Source organism: Calidris pugnax, unplaced genomic scaffold (assembly GCF_001431845.1).
Source record: "Calidris pugnax isolate Ruff unplaced genomic scaffold, ASM143184v1 scaffold103, whole genome shotgun sequence".
NCBI classification, from domain to species: Eukaryota; Metazoa; Chordata; class Aves; order Charadriiformes; family Scolopacidae; genus Calidris; species Calidris pugnax.
Genome location: NW_015090990.1, coordinates 3150327 through 3165874, shown reverse-complemented (window position 1 = coordinate 3165874; position 15548 = coordinate 3150327). Strand labels below are relative to the sequence as shown.

The 15548-nt window shown below is 59.3% G+C and overlaps 1 protein-coding gene across 1 annotated transcript in view; it reads right to left on the bottom strand.

Moving 5' to 3' along the window:
* The window catches only part of CDK5R2 (cyclin-dependent kinase 5, regulatory subunit 2 (p39)), a 10733-nt gene extending 1423 nt beyond the window's left edge, over nt 1-9310 (bottom strand). Inside the window, exon 1 of the mRNA XM_014954116.1 lies at nt 9210-9310. Coding sequence (XP_014809602.1) covers nt 9210-9310 — 101 coding nt within the window. The remainder of the gene's footprint in view (nt 1-9209) is intronic.
* Nucleotides 9311-15548: the final 6238 nt, after the last annotated feature.

Below are 15548 nucleotides of genomic sequence, written 5' to 3'. Positions count from 1 at the left end.
AGAACCCGGTGCGGCGCTGACGGGCGGCGGCCGCCCCGACGTGACCTTCAGAGATGGGGGGGGGGGGGGCTCCCCCGGTGCTCCCCGCCGGGGCGGGGGTGCTGCGACCACCGATGCTGTCCCAGCCCCTCAGCACTCTGCTTTAGGGAGGTGGGGAAGCGGCAGGGCCCAGCGGGGTGAGCCCAGAGGACAAGGGGCACAGGGAGGGTCGGGGGGTGGTGGGGTGTTTGCTGAATTTGGCCACTCTCACCCGGGTCCTGCTCTTTATTCTTGCCTACAAGGCGAGGGACGAACCTTCACAGACCAGCAGAGCCCCCCACCACCACCACCTTTCCCTCAAATGATGCTAGGGAGAGACAGTGGGAAAGAAAGGCCCTGGGCAATGCCAGAGGGGAGGATGAGAAGGGATGAAGAACAAGAAGCATGTGAGGGTGTGCTGGGGGAGCAGCAGGAGAAGGCTTAGGACTGGGGAAAGGCTGTCTGTGACTTGACGGCTGCCATGAAGGGACTAGGTTTGGTAGGGGAGCTCCAGCTTTCCTGCAAACCAGCTGGACCCTGGGCATGGCTCTGCAGGGAGTCAGGAGGCACCCAGTCTGGGGGGGGAGTATCCCCCAGCACCTGCTGTGTGAGCATTCAGTCTCCCACCCACCCTGCCTCTTCCCGCTCAGCTCTGGAAGATTTACTACCACGCTGACAGTCACCATCATCAGGCCAAAGTCTGGCCTTGGAGAAAGGGACCTCCTCCAGGTCCCCAAGGCAAGACCAGCCAGCCTTTACTTCCCTCCCCTCAGAGCCCCTGGGGGGGGGAGGGAAGAGATGCTCCACTTCTGCATCATTGCAAAATGGTATGTGATAAACCAGCCATGTGCACACAGGCTGCTTCTCCCTCTCCGGATCCGAGCACGCCATGGATGAAACCTGCACTCTCTGCTTGCTGCCTCCCTGCCTCTTGCAGGAATATTCCCCTCATATTTCTCATGAGCTGGAGGATGGATCCTGCAGCTCCGATTGCCACGGCGGGTGCCAGGCATCTATTAGGAACAAAACGCCCCAATTGCCGGGACTGCTCCTGCATGTAAAACGCTGGGAGAGGCAGCTGGGAAAGGTTTCAGGGAGAATGTCTCAATGATGCATTTTGATACAGCATTTTATGTGTGAAATGAACACATGTCGGTGCCAGGATGTAGCTGCTGCCGGATGGATCCGGGCTAACAGGCGGTAATGAATTATCAACCGGGAGGAGCTAAGCCAACCCCCCCTTTCCCCCCCCCCCTTCCTCCTGCACTGCTGCTGCTGGAGGTGTTTTCAATGAAAGCGCAGGCTCAGAGACTGGTTTCAGGCTTCCAGCTGGGCCTCCCGATGCCTGGGGCTGACGTGCCACATCTGGGGGCAGGGCAGAGGCTGTGCCCTCTGTGCCACGGCTGGGAAGAGGGGCAAACTCTCATTCTCACATATCCCATGCTGTGGCCAGTCACGTCCCGCTATTTCCTTACATGAGGCTGCAGTGAGATCTGCAAAGAACATGCACATGTGCACACAGACCCCCAGACACAGAGGTTTGCTTTGGGAGTGGCCAGAATCAAAGCGGATCTGGGCCAGCATCACCCACCTGAGGCCAGCTTAGGCTGGGTTGAGGTGACCAGAAGGATTTGGTAAAGGGGTATAAATACAGAGAAAGAAAATCAGGACAAGGTTTCTGCTGAAGATTAAGTCAGCACCTTTGGATACACAGAGCTGGCTTCAACCCAGCCAAGAAGATGGAGGAGGCGTAGGGAAGGGGATAAAAAGGAGCCTGATGTCTTTCCTCATTTTGTGTGTTTGAGGAGAGACTGTATTTCTGGTGCTCAGACATGGTCTCATCAGAAACCCACAGCTGAATTTTGCAGGTGAGGAAGCAGAGACCGTTTTGCATATTGCTTGCTCCTGCTGGAGCAAAATCGCTCTCAGATTGCTTCATCTGAAACACATGAAGCCGCCCCCGCCATGTGTGAGCTCTCCCAAATTGGCTTCCCTGAACTCATTAAAAAGGGCTATTTGTATTCGGCAGCCATGAGCTGGGTTTTGCAGCCTTTTACATAGAGGACTGGGCCAGAGAGCTCCCTGGCCGGGCTTGTGGTTCCCAGCACTGAGCAGCTCAGTGTGTGTGCGCCTCCTGTCACCCCCAGGAGGGGCAATTTGGCTGAAACCTGTTTAAAAATCCAGCCCAGGGCTGTTCAGTGACGCAGCTTGAGGCCTCGGCTATGAGCAGCAGAAGAGCTCCAGGGCCAGATATTCCCTTCTTGCCTACAGCTGCCTGTGTCCCACTGACGGAGCAGCTCTGGGGCAGAGGAGGTCAGTGAGCCCACAGTCCTTCCCCAAGCCAGAACTGCTGGCAGTGGCAAGGGTTTCCTGCAAGCACCAGGGAATTACCCAAGCCCTACAAGAACAGCAGGATGTTTCTTATGCAGGTAAAGAAGCAGCTTTGCAGCTTACTTGGGAGGCAGCTGCTCTTCCACGTGAAAGAGGAGGATCTTTTCCCCCCTTTTCAGTTTTACTATTCAGGCTCCAGCTCTGAGGCTGGCAGGCAATGATATAGCACAGGCTACGTCCTTTGGGGCTGTCTCTGCTTGGCTCTTCCTTTAGGTCTCGGTTGTAAATGGTCAGTTGGCAGGGGAAGGCATGAAGCAGGAGAGGAGGGCAGTATTTCCCTTCCCTGGGGAATTGGGATTCCCACCCCAAGCAGCTGGAATGGCATGCCTTTGGATGTAAGAGAGGAATGGAGTAAGGCTCCGGGCACTGTCAGTCTCAAAGCTGCTCTCAGGCTGCTGCCCACAGCCAGCTCTTCAGCTGCTGGTGGTGTGGCTTTCCTGGGGCACTGTTGGCTACTAAGAGTCACTCTGGCCAGGACATCCATTAACTATGTGCTAGCACCGCCAAAGGGATGGTGTTTGCTTGTCCAGGCTCCTAATTTGGGCCATGTAAGGGGGTATCCCTGCCCTGAGTCAGGGGTGATCCGAATGGCGAGTTGGAGCCTTCTGGTAGCCAGAACAGCTGGCTGGGGTCCAGATATGGAAACAGGCAGGGAGACAGCAGTACCAGAGGAGAGAAGCTGGGGTAAAACCAGGCTGTACCATGCAAAGGCTCTAAAAGAGCTAGTGTTGACCTGCAGGAACCACAGGGTTCCCTGCGGGTGCCTGGCAGCCAGTCTCCCTCTCTGCTGCGCCTGAGTAAAACCTCCCTCTTGCTCAGAGCTGTGTGGCTCTGCCTGCATGCTGCAGGTGGGAACGTGGGGTCAGGTCAGGCCCTGGTGAAGCCCATGCCAATGCTCACACCCTCTCCAAGCTGTCTCTGCAAGATGCTGCCATGCTGTGGCTCAGAAACGCACCAGCTCCCAGCCTGGGGCAGGACAGCTCTCCCTGCACCCCCATGACACGAAAAGACATTTTGGAGGGTCCTCACCCCTCTAGTCCCATCCCAGATCCCCTCCAGGCTGCCAAGCTATTGGGCACGGGCATTGTGAGGGGTCCTGGCTGAAAGCAGCTGGCACATCCCCCTGTCTGCTCCAGAATGATGAATGAGCTCGTGTTTGCTGGCTGGCCGGAGCTGTTCTTTAATAGCTCACTTGCTGTGCTGTGGTCTGTCTGCATTGGCAAAGGCAGGCAGGGAAAAGGACTGTCTCCCTGGCAGCGGCTGGCTGGCCAGGCAGCTCCTGCGCTGAGCTGCTTTACCCGTGGAGACAGAGCTCACAGTCTTGGTACATCTCCCAGTGAGCAGGTCTGACAGCGGTGGTGCTCCCCCTCCCAAGTCCATACAGCAGGTACACCATCTCTGGCACAGCTCCTGCTGGAGCTGGGAGCCCTGGGGCTGGGTTGCCACCGAGGACCTGGGCTGGCAGGTTGTCTGCAGCACTCAGGGAGGAGAAACCTGCCCATGCATCTGAGTGCCCTGGCCCAGCTACCTCTCCCTTCTCCATCCCTGGTCCCCCTCCATCTTTCCCCTTCCCAGTTCTCAAGGGAGAGGGGCCACAGCTGTGGCTCCACAGACACGGAAGCTAATCCATGCTTACTCTGTGATACCCTTTTAGGTGGCTGGGGCTGTGGGCAAGGGGCAGTGCCTACCTAAGATGGCTGGAGGAGCTTGTGCTGTCCCTGCTCTGAGGGCAGCCCCGGGTCCACGCAGAGCAGAGCCAAGGCAAGCAGCCCTGTTGCAGCCCCTGGAGAGAAGCTATTTTTGTCCTGCCGTTTGCCAAACGTGGTGGTGCTGGGAATGGTTCAGAGAGCTGGAGAAACAGCTCCTCTGGGTGGAAACTGTGCAAGGCAGAGCCAGGCCTCGAATCGACATGGGAAGACATCTCTGCTTCCTGACCCCTGGGCAGAGAGAGGTATCCTGGCACTGGTGGGGAGGGTTCTGGTGGGGAGGCAAGTACCCCTTGCTGGCATGGGGGCAAGGATGGGGATTGCTGCTGGGGCCACCCTCACAGCCCACAGCCCTCCCAGAACAGCTGCCATTAAGTCCCTTAAGGGAAGAAGGTCTCAGCTCTGAGTGGGACATGAGGGTGTAACTGGAAAGTCCCAAGCACAGCCAAGGGCCTCTTAAATTCCTGCCAGCACATCCTTACACTCTCGTGGCAGGAGGAAACCCACACAGCTGCAGGCTGGTAGAGCTTAATGGGCCTGATTATCCCCTCCTGTAGACAATTAGGGCTCCGTTAGGAGCACGGGGAGGTGGTGGGTGGTCTCTGAAGGGGTAAGGTGGGGCTGTGTGAGCCCCTGTGCTGCCTGGACAAGGTGCTGGCTGCTTGGGGGGTTTGGGGGTGCCCTGGGCTGGGGCTGGGCTGCCCTCTCGCGGCAGATGCCCCTGAAGCTCCATGGGGGGGGACTCGCACTACTTTGGGTCTCCTCCTCATCCTTAGGTTGTTTGGAGCCCACTTGCTGCAGCGGCTCCGTGCCGAGCCCATAGCCACAGCTCTTTGTCACCCCTCCCCAGCTTTGGGGAGACTGTCAAGGGGCACTGGCAGAGCTGGGAGAAGCTGCCACTTCTCTGAGGCAGCTTTTGGTTGCTGTCCCAGTCGTGGTGTCCCAGTGGTTTTTCCATACCATCGTTGCTTGGCTGTGAAGATCCAGCAGCTCCCAACTTGCAGCCTGTGCAGAAGCAGGGGGCATCTCTGGGGCAGCGACAGGGCTGTGGATGAAGGGGCTGAGGTCTCCATGCTGGGGCTTGGATAGGTTGGGATGCCACAGGGTGCTACGTGTGAGGAGCATCCTGGAGCTGGGGGAAGAGCTAAGAGGGCAAGGAAAGCACCTGTGTAAGTGCTCCACCATGGAAGACAGCAGGGATTTGTCTAGGATCACACAGACAGCCGGGTGCTGGCCCAGGACTCCTGGTTTCCACATCAGATTTGTTCCCACACCTCTCTGGCTGGCGGGAGCAGAGCAGTTCAGCCCCTTGGGATTACTTCCATCAGGCAGGGTGGCAGGTCCCTTCATTTAACCTCCTCCTGCAGGCACATGGGAGCCTCAGAATGCAAAGGCCGGGTTGCAGGGGCATGGCTGGCTCTGCACCAGCTGTCCTGGTGTGCAGGCTGGGGGGGTGGAGATGCATTTGTGTCCATGCAGCAGCCTTTGCTTGTGCATCCACAGGCTGGTGCTGCCCCAGCATCCCTGAGTGCCGGAGCTGCCCAAGCCCCGAGGTGAGGCTGGTGTCCCCTGGCTCTGTTTCCTAGAGGTGACAGGTAAGGCAGGGCCATAGGCTCCAGGTCTCAGGGCACCTTGTCCCCTTGCAGGGGCCAGAGGGACATGGTGATGCTCCGCGGGGTGGGGGGAGCCCCGCTGCCCACCAGGTGGAGCTGCATCCCACGTTTTGCTGCTGCTGGGGTGGCCCTGGGCCAGCTCTCCTCTCCTGCTGCTCTTCCCGCCCCTGGCAAGGGGGGATCCTGGCCTCCCCCAGCCCTCCAGGTAGAAGAAAAAGCATGCGTCCTGCATGCAAGAAAAACGTCCTGCACGGATGCTCTGGTGATAAGTCCCTAGTTTTGACCCCCCGTTAGCTCTACCTGCTTGGCAGCACAGGGAAGTTGTCTGCTTGCAGGTAGATGGTGGGTATTCCCAGTACTTTGGAAGCTTTCTCCCCAACAGCCACACAACGGGAGTCTCAGGAGATTGTCCCCAGTGGTGTTCTGGCTTTGCATTTTCTCCTGTGCTTGCGGCTGACTGCGTTTGCTGCACAGATGAGGATGGAGTCAGTCCCAGCCCCTGCCAAGCCCTCTGTGTAAAGTAGACTTTGCTTGTTCCAGCTCTGTGGGGGTCCCCGAGGATTCCTGACTCTCTGGTGCTGCTGGAGACCGTGCCACTGGCTCTTCTGTGGCCATTGCTGAGATCCCAGTCTGTGTGCTCAGCCATCCTGAGCTTGGGGTGCATCTGCTCAGACGCTGCATCCCTGTGAGATGCTAAGGGCCATGAGGATAAATCCTTCACCTGTCTCAGCTCAGGGCTGCCGAGGGCTGGTTGCCTGAGATCCAGTTGCCCTGTACATTAGCTTGGAGGGATCCAGGGGTAGGTGTTGCTGGGCTGAAACTGTGCTGGCTCCAGGGAGCCAGTCTCAGACCCACCAGCCTCCTCTCGCAGCCCTAGACCTGCCCCTTGAAGGTGGGATCTGGAAGACCCCCTGGTCAAGCAATCCACTGCCTTCCCCAGTCTCTTTTCTCCCCTGATGTTTGTCAGCCCCATGCAGGGATTGCATCACAGCCTGTCCTTCTTCTCCTCTCCCCATGGCGCCGCCAGTGCATGACAGGCAGGGGCAAGGGGACTGGGCAGGCGAGGAGCTGGAGAGGGTGTCTCTGCCCTCAGTTGTAGCTGAGCTGGGGCTCTGGAGGAGGGTCTGCTCCTTGCCTGGTGGGATGCTGTCAAGCCTAGTCTGCGGTGGAAACGAGGGAGGCAGCTGTACAGCAAATAATCATGGCTTGTTCCAAGATTAAATCACTGGCGGGAGTGCGAGAGAGGATAAAAGGAGCCGTCTGTCGTTAGAGGGAATATTAACCCGGCAGCGGGCTGGGAGGGGGGAGAATTTTATTCCCTGCACTTGCTGGCTGCCAGGCCTGCCGTGCACGCAGGGCTCAGCGCTGACAGCATCTCTCAGTGGGACACGCACCCTCCCTCCCCGGCTCAGCCCTCAGCACGGGCCCTGCTCGAGGGAGGGATGCTGCTGCCAGCAGGGGCAGAGGAAGGACTGTGGGAGAAGTGGGGAAACTGAGGCAGGATGCTGCGGGATCCTGCTGTGTGTCTGGCAACGTGTGGAGGCACTGAACCACTCGGTCCCTCCTGCAACAGTCTTGATCTTCCCAGGCCAGGTCTTCGCTCAGCTCCCCTGGGTGAGCTTAATGTGGCACAAAAGGTTCTTGTTTGGTCTGGCCCTTATCAGGGACCTGCCTTGAGGTCCTTCAGCACAGGAGCCCGGCTGGAGCTGGAGCAGGTGGGGCTGGGGAGCAAAGAAGAGGGCAGAGGGAAAACAAGAGACCAGCTGCAAAGGGGTGAGCCGGCGGGGAGATAAGATAGAGGGAGAAATGCAAAATATGACGGGTGGCAGGCGGGAGGGAACGTGGGAAACTATGGGGCACCTTGGGTCAGCCCAGCTGGGAGAGACACTTAATGGGGCAGACCTTTTGGGGGTGGCAGCCAGCCGTGGTGACAGGCTCCCAGCACCACTCCTGGCCCCCTCTCTTTGGTGTGGGACCTGCTTTCAGGTCCAGGAGTAGCTGAGATGGGACCCCAAGACCCCCAGGCCATGCCCAGACAGTGGCCCCCTCTCTGTCCATGCAGGCTGTCCCAGCCCTGCTACCAGGCTGCAGTGGGGAGGAAAGCCATGCTCTGCAGGTCCACAGGCCGGCCAAGGGCTGTGGTTTATGGGCTCTCCATTGCCAGGATAAACAGCCTCATGGTGGCTGGGGTTTGCAGCAAGCAGCTCATGAAAGCCTGCAGCCCTGCACCTAGAGCTTCCTTCTCTTTGATGGAAGAGTCCCAGCAGTTTCCCGAGCAAGTTCCTGGCTCCTTCCCCCTTGTCCCCTTTCTTGCCCCTGCCCCCTCTTTCCCCCCCCAGCCCATTCCCTCTCCAGTTGAGGCCTGGGCTGAGATGAGTAGGAATATGACCCATCCTTGGCTGCCTCTTCCAGCCTGGTGGTACCCCACAGAGAAGTCTTCCCCTCAGTGCAGGATGAGGCCCCCAGCTCTCAGCTTTCCCACGTGGGGATGCCTTCTCTCCCTCTCTGGAGAAGCCGTTTGAGAAAGGCCAGTGCTGTTGGGAACAGCCACGGCAGCAATTTCTCCCACTGACGTGGTTGATGGAGCTGAGCATGCAGGGAGGTGGCAGAAACACTTGTAGCATCCTCGGTAGGCACAGCCGGTGCCAGTGGTGCCAATGGGTCTGCCAAATGTTCTCTGCCCATCCCCAGGTGGGGGATGCTGTACCTGCAATTCCTCACTAAAGGAAAGGCTCCCATGGGATTAGTTCCATGGTACCAGGCGTGGGCAGAGATCTGCAGGTGGTTTGCACACACATCCCCCAGCACTGCCCAGCAGCTCCCATCCACTCCACTACAGACAGAGGACCTGGAGTGAATGGAAGTCCTCAAAGCTCAACTGGAGCCTGGAGATGTCTGCAGGCTTACACCCGGGGAAGGTCTGGCCCGGCCGCACACAAACCCCAGCGAGCAGCCGTTGCCAGGACGCTGAGATTTCCAAGCCGAGATCAAAAAGCAGCTGGGGATTGGCTTGCGAACGCTCCCACACACAGCACATCCTCTGTGTTTTATGAGTGATGTTTTACAACATAAGTGCTGCTATATTAAGCCATGCATCTAACTGGAAAAACAGGAGACGGGGAGGCAAGCGCAGCTACCTCGGTGCCGGCTGCTTTAATGCTGCAGAAGTGAGTCCTTCTCCCGCTCAGCCTCTCTCCTACCCCTCTCCCCCTGCCCGGCCCTGCTCCGTGCGGGCAGGAGGCAGGCGCAGGGCACCCTGCCATGCCCAGCTGGACCCTGGGCTTTGGGATGGGGTGTTTGCCCACCTGCTGCAGCCCCCTTTCCCCCAGCCCTGCCCCTGGGGTGCTGCAAAATGGGGCCAGTCCTCACCCTTCAGGGCAAAATCCACGCCGGCAGCAGGGGATCAATGGCTTTGCGGGAGGTGTCTGGCTTCGGGTGGGGGTCTGTCGGTTTGTGAGCGTTTTGGGGAAGGGCAGCCTACCTCACGGCCGGGTGGGTGGGGGGAGAAGGGGGGATATCCTTCCCGCAGGCCCCAGGAGAGGGTGCTCTGCTCCCGCGGCTGCGGCGGGTCCGCACCGGCATCTCGGCGGTATCCCCGCATCCGGCTGGCTCCCCCCCAGCCCTGGGGTGCAGGGGGAAGCAGAGGACTGGAGCCAAAAAAAGCCCCTCCTGGATGGGCCCTGCTTTTATCCCTTACCACCTTCCGGGCTAAGGATTTGCACGGGGAGGCTGGATTTTCCAGAGCTCCCATCACCCAACCCTGAGCTGCTTTTGGTCCCTTGTCCATGGGGATGGATGCAAAGAGCACGGTCGTGGCGTGCCCTACCTGGGGACAGTGGAAGGAGCAGTCCTTGGCAAGCCAGGACCCTTGCAAGAGAGCAGTGAAGTTGATTTATGCTCCTGACATCTCTCTCCCGGTCGGGCAGAGCTTTTAATAAAGAGTGAGTGATTTATAGCTCCTTTTAAGTGGGAAGGAATGTTACCTAAGGCAGTCTGCCCCCAACACCCCCGCCTCGCTGTCTCGCTGAACCCCCAGCATCTGGGCTAGCAGGAGGGGAACAGAGAACGTCTCTGCCCCCATTTCACCCCCAAGCCCTCCCCACAGCTGAAATGGACCCAGCATCCTGCTCCGTTCCCAGCACCAGTGGCCCTGGCCCTGTCCAGGGATGGCCTGGCACCCCGGGGGGGAGCAGTGTTGTATCCCCTCCAAACTGCCCCAGGCCCCGGCAGCGGCGCAATGCACGGTGCACGTGCCACCCAGCACGTAGGAGCGATCCAAGGAAAGCTTCTGCCCCGAGACCACTCTGTTCCCCTCTGTGAGGACCCCTGTGGTGGCTGGCCTGGGGACAGGATGACAGCTCCACGGCAGTTGTCATGGTTACTGGGTATTAATGGATGCGGACATGAGCACTTCCCGGTGACGAGCAGCTCCAGAAGGGAAGGCCTACCCTCATCCCATCCAGCAATGTCTCTGGGGGGAGACTTAATCATTGAGACACCTCCATCCCCCTCCCCAACCCCTCCAGAGCCTGAACCAGCACCCACCAAAGCCAACTCCAAACCAGAGGTGGCAGCAGCTTGCAACTAAAGGGCCTTCATTTTAGGCTTCTTGGGGCCTAAAATGACTCTTGGACCTCCCAGAGCAGAAAAGGAAAGGGACCTGTCCCCTCCCGTCCCAACACTGCTGCCTGGAGGGGGCTGGAGAAGGCCACAGGGCTGGGGGACGTGGTGGCCAGCATGAATGGAGATGCAGCAGAGCCACAGGACCCTGCCAGCCAGCTCCTTTCCCCTCTGGAAAGGGCTAATGAGTGAGGACAAGGGATAAGAGCAGGGGCGGAGGGAGCATCGCCCAGACAAAAGCCGCCCCAAGAGGCTCCCATCTGCTAATGAAGATAAAGTGCCCGGTTCCTTTTCTTCTCCCAGTGAAATCTGGTGGCTAAGGGGGAAAAAATGCTTTCAAGTGTATTCATCTATAACATGGCCTGGGAGGCAGGGATTCCAGCAGCCGGAGCGGCGGCCAGCTGAGACGCTGATCTCACGCTTCACACACGTGCGCGCACACGCGCATGTGCGAGCACACACAGACACCCGTGCAGGCTGCACGCAGCGTGTGCGAAACACCCACAGAGCACACGCGCGCGCACGCAGACATCAAACGCGAGCAAGGTCTTTCTCTCTGCATCAAAACCGCAAACCGTAGATGAAGGCATGTGTTGAACAAAACACCCCCTGCCCACGCAAAGCGCCCGTGCCGAGCTGCCAGATCCCACACGTGCCCTGGAACGCACATGGCAAGTGCAGCACAAACACAGGCGTGCGGCACGCCAAGGGCACCTGCCTGGCACCGGCGCCTGCGCACACGCATGCACGCACACGCACACGCACACACGCGTGCGCGAGTCCTCCCCCCATCCTCAGGCCTGGCGGTTGTGGAAACGCAGCCTGCGTTGTGTGGCTGTGGTGGCAGAGGACAAGTGATGCCCAGCAGGGCCCTGGGGTGGAGGCCCTTTGGGGTCACTGCCGTGTTTCAGTAAATATGCAGATAAAGCTCATTGTTGTGTCTGGGGCGAGCAGGTTGGGGGGAGACGGGCTGGGGCTCTCCCATGCTGTGGATGAATGGACTCCTCCCCACATCCCACCCATGGGGTCTGTCCCAAGACCTTACCCTGCCTGCTGTCCCACAGCCCAGCCCTCAAAACTTTCCTTAACCTTCATCTCAGCCCTGATGGCACAAGATCTGCAGTAAAAAGTCCCACTGCTGACCCCTGTCTGGGAGCTCCTCTACCCTGAGACCCTTCCACATGGCTGGAGCAGAAGGGTCAATGGGGCTGTATTTCCAAAGTCCCCATCACCAGGCTCTCTGCGAAGGGTGCTCTACAACCCTACACTAAGTTAAACTAAACCCAGGGATGCTCTCTGGTCCTGAGGACCTCTGCCATGGACCAGCCCACCTCCAGGCTGTGAAACACATCTTACAAATGGGCAGCCTGTGTACCAGATCCTGCTGGGACTGTCCCTGACCCAGATTAACTTGTAAACTACAAGCAAAAATTGCCTGGATCAATGCGAGCTGGTCCAAGCCAAAATCACACCAGGGTTGTGCTAAAAATTCCCGTGGGGACAGTCCTGCTGCTGTGCCAGGGAATGCCCTGGGACTGTTTGTTTTACAAGTGCAGCCATAACCAGAGATTCCCCGTTCTTTCCTCCAGAGTTTTTGAATAAAGTGGCCCATTTACAAAGAGATAGCAAGGGAATAGACAGAATGTGGGGAGGGGGAGCAGATCCTCCATAACACATATGGCAGCTAAACATACCCTCCAGAGACCCCCCCCCAGGCAGCAAAGCATTTGCAAATAGAGGTGCTGCAGAGAGAGGCTGGATCCGGCCCCGCTGACACCCTCCTGCCCTGTCTCAGCATCACCTGGGGGCCATGCCTGGCCAGACCCCGCTGGCCTGGTGCAATCAACTGCCATTTCAGTTGGGCATGAGGGCTGAGAAGAGGTGCCCCACACCTCTGGGGCAGCTCCAGCACCATTTGGTATGGCTGCCTTGGGCAGGTACACTGCTGTCCCACCGCTCCCAGCTGCTGACAGCAGGCTCCTTGGTACCTCCCGGCTCCTGGTTATTAGTTCATATGGATCTGCTTGGATGGAGGAAATAAAAAGTAGAAGGATAATTGCATGTATAACCTCAAACCAATCATGGGAAGGGAGAAAAAGAGGGATCCAGCTCAGCGAGAAACTGGGAAATCTATGGGGAGGGGAGCCTGGGAGCAGCCTGGAGCACGACCTCAGAGCCAGGGGCCAGGGGACCGGGGTCAGAAAACAGCAACCTGTGAGGGCTGAGAGGTCGCGTTACCACCACAGCGTGGGATGGAGAGAGACAAAACCAGCCCTTCCCAAAGCGGCGTGTGCCCGTGGCGGGGGGCAGACCCCCAGCCCAATCCCCAGCCCCGCACCGGCTCAGCCCCGGTGCCCGGAGCCCAGCCCCGGGTGAGCTGCCCGCGCTCCCTCGGCAGAGGGCGGTGGATGCACACGCACACGCACACGCCTGCACACCTGTGCTGCACACCCGCGCTGCACACCCGCGGCCACCCACCCACCCTGTGTGCCCGGGACACGGAGGGACATGGCGGCAGGCACCGGTTCTCGGTGCTCCCCATGCTGCCGCCGTGTTGAAGGAAGAGCCTGGCACCCCTTGGGGGAGAAATAGGTTCCCAGGGCCCCACAGGCAAGGTGAGGGCAGCGGGGTGAGCGTGGGCTCTGCAACACATCCCCAGGGACCCGCTGAGCAGTGAGGGTCTCTGTCTGCACAGCCCCAGCCCTTCCCTGTGCTCTGACCGTGTCCCCAGTCCTGACCCGGCTCCCTGCCCTCTCCCTGATTCCCAGAGGAGAACACTCTGTCTCCAGCCCAGGTGGGTGAACCTCACCCTGCCCAGCTAGCCACACGCTGGAGATCCCTGCCTGCCTTCCGAGGCTCCCCTGCCCGCTGGGATGCTGGAAGCTGTCTCCCCTGGCTTATTTTCCTGGGCATTTACCCTGGTAGTGATTCCGAGCTCTGGGCAGTGGAGATGAGGCTATAAAGGCAGCCCTGGGGCCCAGGGAAAGTGTCCATGAGATACTGTGGGCTGTTAAACTGGGACCCCATCTCTGTCACTGGCCAGGGGGAGCCGAAGAAGTGCCTCCATGCCTGTGGGCAGCCTCCCAGGTCAGAGTGGTCCCGGTCAGAGTATAAAGGGCTCCCCTATAGCTCTATAAGTGGAGGTCCCTATAGCTACATCAGGAGGGGAACTATAACCATATAATGAGGACCACTATAGCGGTGTAAGGCACATGACAACCAGCCACAGCATCTCCCCTCCAGCTGCAGGAGGGTCCCCGGTGCCAGCCCCTCCCTGTGGGACACGAAGCACCATCCCCTCCCCGCGCATCCCAGCCTCTCCCAGTATCTGTGGCCTCACCATCTTGGTGCTGCCTGGCGCAGATGTGCTGGGAAGGGAGAGGGGGCAGCCCTGGCAGCTGTGGAGCGTTCAGGCCAGATGTGGAAGATACACTTTGCGACAGCAAGCCATGCGGAGGCTGCTGAGCTGGAGGCCTGTACTTATCCGGCCGCGACATGGCACGGGAAGAAAGGACATTCCTCCCTTAGGAACAGCTTGCACACATGGCGTCATCCCCTCGTTATTAGGAGGGAAGCCACAGGGAGGGTGTTCCCAGCCCCGTTGCCCCCCCTGCATAGGCCAGGCTGGCCCCAGGAAGGGTGATGGGAGCCAAGCAGGGAGCGGGGGGCTTGTGGGATGCTGCCTTTGCCATCCGATCCCCAACTCTGGGTCGCTGTCAGCCTCTCGGCTTGCTGTGAGGGCAGGAGCCATCCTGGCCTGGATTCAGCCGACTCAGCACTTTGGGCTGAGCCTGGCTGTCACCGAGCCCAGGCTACGGCTGAGCATGTCAGAGCCTCACCAGATGCCTGGGTATGTGTGCCTTCACTGGCCAGCCCCTCATGGCTTTCCTGGGTGACGGAGAAGCTGGCAGCAGCGTTGGCTGGAAGAGATTCCCATCCCGATGGAGGCTGCTGTCTGACTTCCAGGAGAGGGCCAGTTTGAGGAACTTGGCTCAGCATCCTTTCCTTGGCAGACCCTCCCGGGAGACACCCCTGCCCTGACCCAAGGTCCCGAGACCCTTAGCTGGGTGGAAGACCCCCCAGCTGGGCCATGGCACTGAGCCACTTCTGTGCTGGGGATGGGACATGCCCTTTGTCCGTGCTCACTGACCAGCAGAGCTCCTGCTAAGTCAGTGGGACCTGGACATGTTCCAGTCCCCAGGGCCTGTGGGGGACTCTCTGCACAGCCCAGCTCTGCAATGGGCACAGCCAACATTGAGCCTCCAAGGACAGTTTCCCATCAAAGGGACCGTGACACAGGGGAACCAAGCCACCCCACCAGCCCTGCATGAGATCCTCCTTCCCAAGGCCTATGCAGTCCCAGAGCTCTGCCCTGAGATGGGGCATGGGATGCAAGAGATAGGATGGAGCAGTTTGGCTTCAGAGATGGGAATTAAAAGCTCAGAGGGGTTTGTAGAGACCAGGTAAATCTGGAAAGCAGACTGGAGGGTCTGCTGAGGAAGGCTATCAGCTGCCAGAGTGGCAGCAGGAGGCAGAATCAGTGATTCAGAGCAACACCAGCTTGGGTATAGGATAGGACTTGCCTAAAGCCGAAGGATGCTCCAGAGCAGTGGGACAGAGGGAAGGGCAGAGCATCACTGCTCCCTTTGGAGCTGGTTTTGTGCTGTCTGGAGTCAAGGTAATCTTTCCAAAACCCTGTGTGTTTGGTGTCTCATGACCTGTGTTCTGGGAAGGGCAAACCCTGAACTGATACCCACCTGTGGACTCCAAGGTCTGGGAGAGAAACCAACCCAACCCCCCTGCCAGTGTTTCCAGCCACCACAAGCCAGCAGCGATGCCGGGTGTCGGGAAACATCAGAGCACGTGTCTCCCGTCCGCACAGGCGAGAGCAGCGTGTGGGCGTCGGGACACGCCTGGCCAGAAGAATCCCAGCAAATTACTTCTCCTTGATGTCTGCCGGTTCGTCACGGCAGAAACACGGCGTGCGAAAGGGCTGGGTTTTGAAGGAGCGCCGAGAGATGCCGGAGCCGGGCTGCTGCCAACTCACCTGTCACTCCTTGCACCCTGCCCCGGGGCTCGTAGGCTGGGGGGAGGCAGGTGCTGGGGGGCCACCCTGGACACCCCGCCGTGGCTGAGGGACCGAGCAGGCAGGGAGCTGCCTCTCCCAGGACCCTTGCTCCTGCTCTGCCAGGCGCTATTT